Source organism: Glandiceps talaboti, chromosome 20 (genome assembly GCF_964340395.1).
Source record: "Glandiceps talaboti chromosome 20, keGlaTala1.1, whole genome shotgun sequence".
Taxonomy (NCBI): domain Eukaryota; kingdom Metazoa; phylum Hemichordata; class Enteropneusta; family Spengelidae; genus Glandiceps; species Glandiceps talaboti.
Genome location: NC_135568.1, coordinates 10771776 through 10781501, shown reverse-complemented (window position 1 = coordinate 10781501; position 9726 = coordinate 10771776). Strand labels below are relative to the sequence as shown.

Here is a 9726-nt window from a genome sequence, read left to right as displayed (position 1 = left end):
CCGTCGACTACAAATGTATGTGTTCCACTATGACAGGTTAGTTTTGAGTCTCCATATATACTAGCTCTGAGCTCTGCAGTAATCAAGTTATGCAATTGTATGTCTATATTTAGAATATCAAAATGAAGTTTATTTTACGACAGACGTTATTGATTTAACTTCACTGCTGTAATAAGAAACATTGATCCTGTACCAATCACGTACTCATAAATGTGACTCGTAACAATACAACTAAAAAGAAACTCATCAACAAAGCTCGCCAATATCTGGAAGTATGCCATAATGCTCGACATGTCATTTAAGTTTTCAACTGTTCCAGATTGTTCTAGCATGTAAATGGCGAGTTTGCTAAAAAAACATCTATACAGGTATCTGATGTTTACCTACTGAAGCAATATTCTCCACCGTAAATTTAAGGCTTGATAGCTTCCGACGTTATCGTAAATGTGCCATGCAAAAATAGTCTATATTTCGCCAAGAAAGCTAAGCTTATTTTATAACATGCGTGACATAGACACTCCAATTACAGAAATGCCGATAGGGAGGAGCATAAAAGCTCAGTGGTATCCATGATTTAATTTATACCTGTCGTCTGAAGATGTTTCACTTGCCCTTTGACACCTTTGAATCATGGGATATGTTATAGATGGCTACCCAATATTAAAAACAAACGTTTAATACTCTGCTGAAGTGCCAACTGCCAACTTATGTTTTAAATTGAATGTCCCCTTGTTGATTGATTCTGGAACGCGTCAATCCAGGGATGTACTTGGCTCGCCGTATTTGGAATGAATGAATTACAATTGAATGGTTTCATCAAAATTAACCCACCGTTGGTATTGAGATAGCAGCGCTAGCAGTGGTACATTTATTGAGAGGTAATTACTCCTTTATCAAATGAACAGTTTATTAGTGATTGCGTAATTTTAATATTCAAACCACCATTAAAGGTAACTTAATGAGTGAACGTTGTGACAATTCAAAATAACGTACACAGCTTCTATCAAGGTCAACAGTCATAGGTTAGGGAGGAGTGTGAACATTTACACGTTAATGAATTCCTAGCCGTTGTTGGATTGGTGAGCGAGGACTGAACTAGACTAGACTAACGTGTAAAACACAGCAAGCGCCAGGGTAAGGTTTACAACGCATTTTTAAGAGCAACCAGTCACGTGTGTCATAATTGTACTTGAGGGGTCATTTTAAAAAGTACCTCGATTTCCTAAGCCTTCCTTGTTCTTGCCATTTGAATATTCTATGGAAATAGAAACATACGAAGGTCGCTGTATCATTGTACGTTAATCAGCTGTTCACTTGTTCGCGCTTTATTGCTATTAGTGAGTTGATATTTATGATATTATCAGGAAGGAGTATGTAAAATACATCATGAGTTTGCCACAGACTGAGCAGGATGGTTGTGTTAAGATCCCTCACGCTACATATCGATCATCATGGCTGTACAGAAACACAAATATTGACCATGTGGAAGAAGAGAGTTTCACAAACATGTAAGTATTATCAGTTACAGTTCAATTAATTTGTTAACACTATATAGGCCAGGCATACCCACTTCCATTGCTTTTATATAAATAACTGAACTAATACGCATGCATAAGGATCAGACACAACAGCAAAGTCAAGATGCATTTGATGTTGCTGTCACCAATATACAAGATAGATATGAATTTATATATGAAATATTAATATTTACCACCTATATCATATAGGTATTAAGAGATTTCGATATTATTTATAGTATTATGTAATAACGCTATTTGCATTGTTTTAATTATATACCCAGTACATATATGTGTTCGCCGTATGGAGTCACCGTAAATGTATCAAAAATCTCAAAGTGAACAAATTCAAAGCAAGTAAACAGTAAATGACTATGTTGTAAATTTAGACGTTGTAAATCATTGCGTTACTCTCATTTTCGCACAGTTGTGACGCCAGCATTTACTTCATGCATTCTCTATAATGACTTGGACTTCCGTCAGTGGCAACATGATTTATAAGACAATCACATTCGAAGAGTAAAATACTAAATTTATAGTGGTTGTACTTTGACTTGATGGATGCAAATTATTGATGATATAGTAAATCAGGATGGGAATAATAATATACAGTAATACCATCATTGCCCTGATTATCCCTCGACATCCTAATATATCTTTCTAGTGATATGTACGTAATCTAGATGGAGTAAGTCTCTAAATTAAATGAAGTAAAGCATCGCACTACCTTCATTTTCAACCCAAAACTCGTCGATATTTTCCTTGCTTCAAATGTTTTAAAATAGATTAAATTTGGTTGGGGTTAGATTAAACTGAATGTTGACTGAATGTGTTCATTAGCTATCAATATCACTCGAAATGGGTCGCTAACCAACTATTATATATAACGCTAGTGTTGTGAAGTAGGTTTTCGATTAAATTTCTTTTCTGTATAATATTATTCAAAATCCTTGCTATAACAAATAAAGACGCAATTTCATACTTCTAATTGCTTCGTATTTGACGTACCAAGTAACAATATTGCTTTTCTGAATGTGCACGAAGAATTATATGCTATAGGCAAAGATGTTTGGTTGCGTAATGACACAAAATGTTTTGATGTGAATGCTGTATAAAACTCTCCAAACATCGAGTATGTTATTTCTCCATTTGAATTAGTATAACATATTATTTTGTCTAATGACGCAGGAGAGATTCGAGTCAAATTCAACCAAACTATCTATTCATCTACCTCACATTACATGTTACATGATATTTAAATTGATTCACTAGTGTCACCAACTATATCATTCGTCAGTTTGTCTACTTATTGGCGTTATATTAACGACTTCTAATAACGTCTGATGAATCATTTGTAAATTCATTGACAGCTTATAAGACTCACTCATGGTCATATATTAGTAATTATATATGTATCTATTTCTTATTGATCAACCATGCCTTTATAATATTCAAACATTTAATAGCGAATTGCAGTGTCCTTGAGGGATTAAGCAAATTAAACTTATTACTAAATAATGCAAGAGGTCGAGAAAGGACAGGAATGAAAAACATTTAACATTCAATTGCGATACAATAGCATGATCTTGTCCCCTAAGAGACAAATTTAATAAAAACAGAATATGATGACACTGTGCTCACTTTATGAATGCATGAATTGTGTTGGTTAATGTCCCAAGAACTGTGCCAGATAAAACAAATTATAGTTTTTCTAAGGAAAGCGATGATGGAATACAAAGAGAACATGATCAAATAATATATATATTTATACAAAGTTGTCCATCACAAGCAAAATATATTGTGAGCATTTCTTTCTTGTCAATTTATCTCTTTTCAAAGAATATTTCTTCAGCGCCGTTCCATACATAACAGTGTAAGTACGTATTGAATACCATAAATAGATAAAAGAGGACATTCCAAGTTAGTTTAGACTTGACCAACACTTAGCTTGAAGAACAATCTTTGTTAGGGGGCACACACAGGCATACAGACACAGACACAGACACAGACACACAGAGAGGCATATACACAGATATATGTATTACTAGCTTTTGCCCTGTTAACAGAGCATCATCAGGTCATATCAGTAAATATGAACAGTGAATGCAAAGGAAAGCTCGGGTGTGAAAAACAACATTAACAATTACAACAAACAAGCAAATCAATTGTAAAATGTCAAGATCCATTCTCTAGCCAAGTCAAGTGGATTTTGATCATGGAAATCACACTCTTATGCCATAGAAAATGCGTTTTGTATTAAAATCGACCAGAACATTTTACCATAATTATAGCGACTTCTATAGTGTTTAGGGCGTGGGATGTTACAACGCTGAATGGTTAATAGCATTTCTCAAATAAGGTTCTCACGTGTAACATATATGTCCTCTTTTTTCCAATATTCAATTATTATTAATATCACATTAAAATATTCATGTTTTGGAAAGGTAATCCAAAAGCCACAGTAAGGTGGTTTTCTGTATGTTAATTCCGGTGAGCATCAGAATAAATATTTAAAACCACTGTAACTATGGCAATGCTTGTATGTTGCTAGCAAAAAGTCAAACATGTTCAATCATGCTGACATAATTGGAAATGATTATGTTGTTGATATTAAAGGGTAGTGAGAAAACAGTGATGACATATTTGTGCTTGAGGTCTGTTTTATTGTCAACGTCGATATAGTTCACAATTTCAGTAATTTAAATAAATTTTCAACTAATTACGTACTATTGATTTTGTAATCATTGCCTGTATACACGACCAGATAATTGAATAATATTAGATGTGAACAAGAGTAAAAACTACTCATTTGCATATACGTATAATTGTACAATAATTACGAACAAAGAAAATAAGCCACATTTATAATAAGGCAAATATTGACAAGAGTAGATTTTTTACTGATATTGATTTCCAGTTATCGCATTATTTCTTATAGACCTAACAACGAGGAAAAAGGTGTTGATAATCCTTGCAAAACGAGCAGCGGTGAATTTAGAAATACTGAAAATTCGTTATCAAATGGTTCGGAAAAGTGTACACCTAATGAACACACCGGCAATGTGCCAACTATCAACAGCAACGTTAGAATACAGACTTATCAAGGATTGCAAACGATTGATCTCGTAACACATTTCGGGACAAAAACATCAGCGCATGGTCTTCCACGCATTGCTCGAGCTAAAACATACATCGGTAGAATAATATGGCTGCTTATATTTCTGATTGCAGCAGGTGCTTTCATTCGACAAACCTACATTTTATTGGATCAGTTTTTGGCCTATCCTTATTTCATTAAAATGGAAGTGGTTACTAAGTCATTTCTAGAGTTTCCAGCAATTACAATCTGTAACACAAATAAGGTCCGCAAGTCGGCTATAAGGAAAAGCAGTCATGCAGAATTAGTCTATGCCGTGGAAGGAGGGGAAATACTTCCATATTATGGTGAGTACTCTCAAGGAAATAATGGTAACTTGTATGCATGAACTTCTTCAGTGCCTGAGATCTGTATCCCCATTATAACTTATAACTATTTCTTCTGGTAAGGATGTACGTGAATGAGAGTGACAATTTTGTATGTTTAGGAGCCAATATTACTAGTTTGTTAGTACACCTAGGAAATGATTCAATGTATTTGTTTATGAATGGAATAATATACGCATAAATCTATAAAATCTCACTGGATATTGATCGTAATATTCGATTAAAATAAGACATTATGTGCGTTGGAATATATAGGTATAGAAACTCAAACCACCATGAGAGGATAAGGGGTTTTACTTATAAGAATACCAGCGGCTTACTGTGAGAGCTTTTACTAAATTTTCTCAAAATTGAATGCCCAAGAACTCTTGTGATTGATATCAACGAAGTGGGAGATGTTCAAAAAGTGTAGATAGTATATACATTGTTTAAATATTACTTGAAAACATTCTGAAATACACTTGGGAATTCGTTGATGGTTTGCGTATCAACTTAAGTAATCGTGTTCACATGAATTCACAGTTATACGAACGTAGCTTGTATACCATTTTGAATTTGTAAGAAAGTGAAGTTATTGATTTCGAAATTTTGCTGGAAACAGACGACATCCATTATCCACCCCAGTGACTTGCCCCTCCCCCACCCTCAGTGACGCGATACTCCTTAGGTGGTTGTGTCAATCACTTATCTACATCCAGATCCAGATAGAGATCCACATACGACAGAGGCACCAACAGATTGTACACCCTGTGTCCTATAATGCATTATGACCCCTGGATCATAATTCTATAGTATTTTCTATGAACATGTCCCAGTAGTTATTTCTACATTTTGTTCAGGAAATTTCTTGTGACGTTTAACTATATTATTCCTCACTATTTTTCTTCATTCAGCCAAGGAAAATATGACTGAACTAATGCGCCGTGTCACCAATTGTCTACCGACTCGTAGTAACAGTGACGTAGACACGGGTTGGTGTGACTTAGAACAACTAGAGTATATAATCTGTATTTTCTGTTCAAAGTCAATAATAACTTGGTTTATACTTTTTTAAGGGAAAATATCTTTTATTTGATATATTTTACCTGTAACCCGTTTCTGTACATGGCAGTGTGAACGGCGGTCAATGTATTTTCTTGACACTATATGGTTGACGGAACGCTATATGTTAATGATAGCATTTCACAAAACATGTGGGTAATTAATATGCATGAAGCGGAGTTAACGCTTTTAATTTATTATCATAAATGTTTGACAAAAACAAAGCATGTCAACATATTCTACATTTCATCTATGTAATGGTTTTTTTGGACGTTTAGGTTGCCAGCGTTCTGAAAATCCATTTATTACCTCCTTTTCAATTGTTGACATACCATTTGTAAAGGTATTACTGTACTGTATAAATGACAAGTGTACCAAAAAAAGAAAATATATATGTTTGAATGGTATGGATCGTCCATGACTCGACACTAATGTTACCTTATCATATTTCATAAACGACCTTTCAAATGGTACCATATCACCAACATGTAGATAATTAATATGCATGAAGCGGGGTGAACGCTTATAGATACGGGCATGTCTGTATAGGAATAGGAGAATTGTGTTTCAGAAGTGATACGAGATTATTGAATTCAGTCGCATTGCTTATTGGTTTTTAAAGCAAACATATACTGCTCTGTTGGGAATGATATAGTAAGAGGAGATTTAAGAATCCTAAAAGCTGTGTTTTTTCGTGAAAAGATATGCTAAAATATGTTTATATTCTTATCTTTAAAAATATTCAAATAGCCTAGTCATATCATATAAAAAAACATAACGTATAACACATCAAAATATTTCTCATGCCATTGCCCCTAAATATATCACATTTCCCATGTATATCACATGTCAAGAAACGAAACTGAAGAAGTATGAATTAGTGAAATGTCAAATAATTCATTAAAAACAATTTTTAGTTAAATATGCTAATCACTTCCGGATCTTGACTGCAAAATTACATAGTCTGTCACAATATTACAATAATGTTTAGACTCAGGAAAGTGCAAAGTTAGTTGATACATTCAGTGGAGCTATTGGGAAATATAATAAACTAAGAAAAACATATTTTTCACTACAGTGCCTTGCTTGAAGGATGATTTTATATGCAGTAATGGAATTATGTGCTTGAAATCATACCTAGTTTGTGATGGCGCCAAACAGTGTCCAGATGGTAGTGATGAATACGACTGTGATTACAGTAAGTATCAATTTATTATGCCTTATCCTTTCCCTGAAAAACGAAGTTCTTAAAACCAAATTAAACTTGCCATATGAAAATTCTTGTTTGGTATTCTGGGATAATAAAAGCATTTTGTGGTTTATCGCCTGTTTTCATGAAATCGACACTTATAATTTTCCATAGCATTAGAATTAGAATTAGAATTAGTTTGTTTATATAGCGATATGTCAACGAAAACATTATCCACACCGCTTTACAATAATACGCAAATGTAAAAGAAGACAGAAGTAACCAAAATCAATCAGAAAGAATTTAAATGTAAATAGTCTAAGCAGGGTTCGTAATAATAGATATAACAGTCCGACAATGGACATGGTGTGTAGCAATGTTCTCGATACCAGCTAGTGATTGTCCGCTCTAGAATTTACCGAACAAGTGAGTTTTAAGTTCCGCCTTAAACTTATCATAGGTGACTGCATTTCTAAGGTCCAGTGGTAATGCGTTCCATTTTTTAGGACCTTGAACACTGAATGTCCTGTCTCCAAACGTTTTACGGACCGTTCTAGGAACATGGTAGGAATCTTCCACGGTGCTACTTGATCTCAGACCAGCGCGCTTAACCTTGGAAGGAGTTAACATAGATACTAATTAGTCCGGTGCTAATAGCATTAACAATTATACAGTGGCCATATTGAATGTTTAAGTGTTTTTAAAAAATATATATATTTCGACCTTTATTTCAAGTGACCCATGACATTTTTTTGACATTTCTTGAATGAAGTAACAAAAGTTTAAGATGATTTCTGAGGCGTATAACATTAAGACATTGTGGCTGACATAAATCCTACTACGATTGCGTTTGTATTTATATCTCTAGACTTTAAAATGTATCCACAATTTTCTTTCTATTGTAAAATACACGAGTGTTTAATGTTAATGTCTACAACTGCTATGTTTTATCAAAGTTAAATTTGTTTTCAAGTGAAACATTGTCGCGTCTTTTTGAAATCCAGCATCTATTCTTACCCAGGTACATGTGGTACGAACATGTTTAGATGTACTCATGGCAGTGAATTTGGTTTTTGTATTGACATGGAACGTCATTGTGATGGTCGAAACGATTGTCATGACGGCGAAGATGAGAACAATTGTGGTAAGTAGTCTTGTTTATTTATAATTTAAATTTTGAGAACAGAGTGAAATGTGCAGTTTGACAAATTCCTATGCTAATTATGCTTTCAAATCTAAAGGTAGTGGCAGTAGTAGTAGTGTAGTAGTAGTAGTAGCAGCAGCAGTAGTAGCAGTAGTAGTAGTATAGTAGTAGTAGTAGTAGTAGTAGTAGTAGTAGTAGTAGTAGTAGTAGTAGTAGTAGTAGGAGTAGTAGTAGTAGCAGCTGCAGCAGCAACAACAACAACAACAACAACAACAGCAGCAGCGGAAGCAGTAGAAGTAGTATATACTGACAAGGTGTCATGATAATAAACGCCTTCCAAGATCTATATATGATGCACATAATTTGTCATTCTACCTAGTGTATATAGGTTTGTAGGTAGGGCGTTGTTCACTTTCATATGTATGTAGGTTGGGGGAATGCAGTCGCGATCTCTTTGTATTCCTCATTCTGTGTACGTAGTAAGCAAGGGGCAGACGACTTGGGCAATAAAACGAGTATTACGCATATATGTCGATGACAGTTGGCATGTCTAATTATTAAAGATTTTGTCTTTTCCCAAACAATCTTAAACCCCTAAGAATGCGAGCTAAAGGGAGTCGTTTTCAATATTTGTGTAGGTTTTAAGGAACTTCCGAGTTAAAAAATATTACTAATTTGTTTTTGACATGATTTTTATTTCGTGTAGTGTGCACACCTTATCAGTTTAAATGTCCTGTGCCCGGTGACAATGGAAGCTGTATTCAGGCTGATTTGGTGTGTGATGGACAGGACCATTGTGTCGATGGAAGTGATGAAGAAAACTGTGGTAAGGTATTATTAATGGATTTCCGAATAATTGATATTATGCAATGTCAATTTACAATTCAAGTTAGAAATGTTAGCAGTACACGACTATTGAATATATTATCATTATTCTATTTGACTGCTTCACTGTTGTGTTGACGTCGAATCTATAGTTTCCTCGAAACAACTTTAGGTGGGAATACACTAATTTGTATTCAAGCAGTTTTGCTCTCGATTTACAGTGCTGAGGAGGCAGGTGCAGTGACAGGGAGAGTGTTATAGCAATAAAAGTTACAAAACCTAAGACAGACATATAGTTTGGCAAAGGGAGAGAGATATTTGAGTGGGTCAACTGCCGACACCAAATTTCGGAAAAGGCGAATTGCTAGGAAAACTAATCTTTCCTTTCTGTATATTTTCAGCTATATCCAACGGCTTCATTTGTGACAATAATCGGCAGATTCCACTCTCATGGAGGTGTGATGGAATGGCGGACTGTATCGATATGAGTGATGAAAGCAGGTGTATGGCTAAGGGTGAGTAGGAAC

General features: G+C 34.5%; 1 protein-coding gene and 1 long non-coding RNA gene across 2 annotated transcripts in view; both read left to right on the top strand.

Annotated features, from left to right (window-relative positions):
* Positions 1–1054: 1054 nt before the first annotated feature.
* LOC144450654 (uncharacterized) lies at positions 1055–4506 on the top strand. The gene is made up of 3 exons (XR_013482254.1): positions 1055–1134; positions 1365–1508; positions 4456–4506. It is a non-coding gene; the product is annotated as an uncharacterized LOC144450654 (long non-coding RNA).
* A 310-nt stretch (positions 4507–4816) lies between these two features.
* The window catches only part of LOC144450544 (uncharacterized), a 23329-nt gene continuing 18419 nt past the window's right edge, over positions 4817–9726 (top strand). The window contains exons 1-5 of the mRNA XM_078141189.1: positions 4817–4961; positions 7120–7239; positions 8252–8374; positions 9081–9200; positions 9601–9714. Of these exons, the coding sequence (XP_077997315.1) occupies positions 4817–4961; positions 7120–7239; positions 8252–8374; positions 9081–9200; positions 9601–9714 (622 nt within the window). The remainder of the gene's footprint in view (positions 4962–7119; positions 7240–8251; positions 8375–9080; positions 9201–9600; positions 9715–9726) is intronic.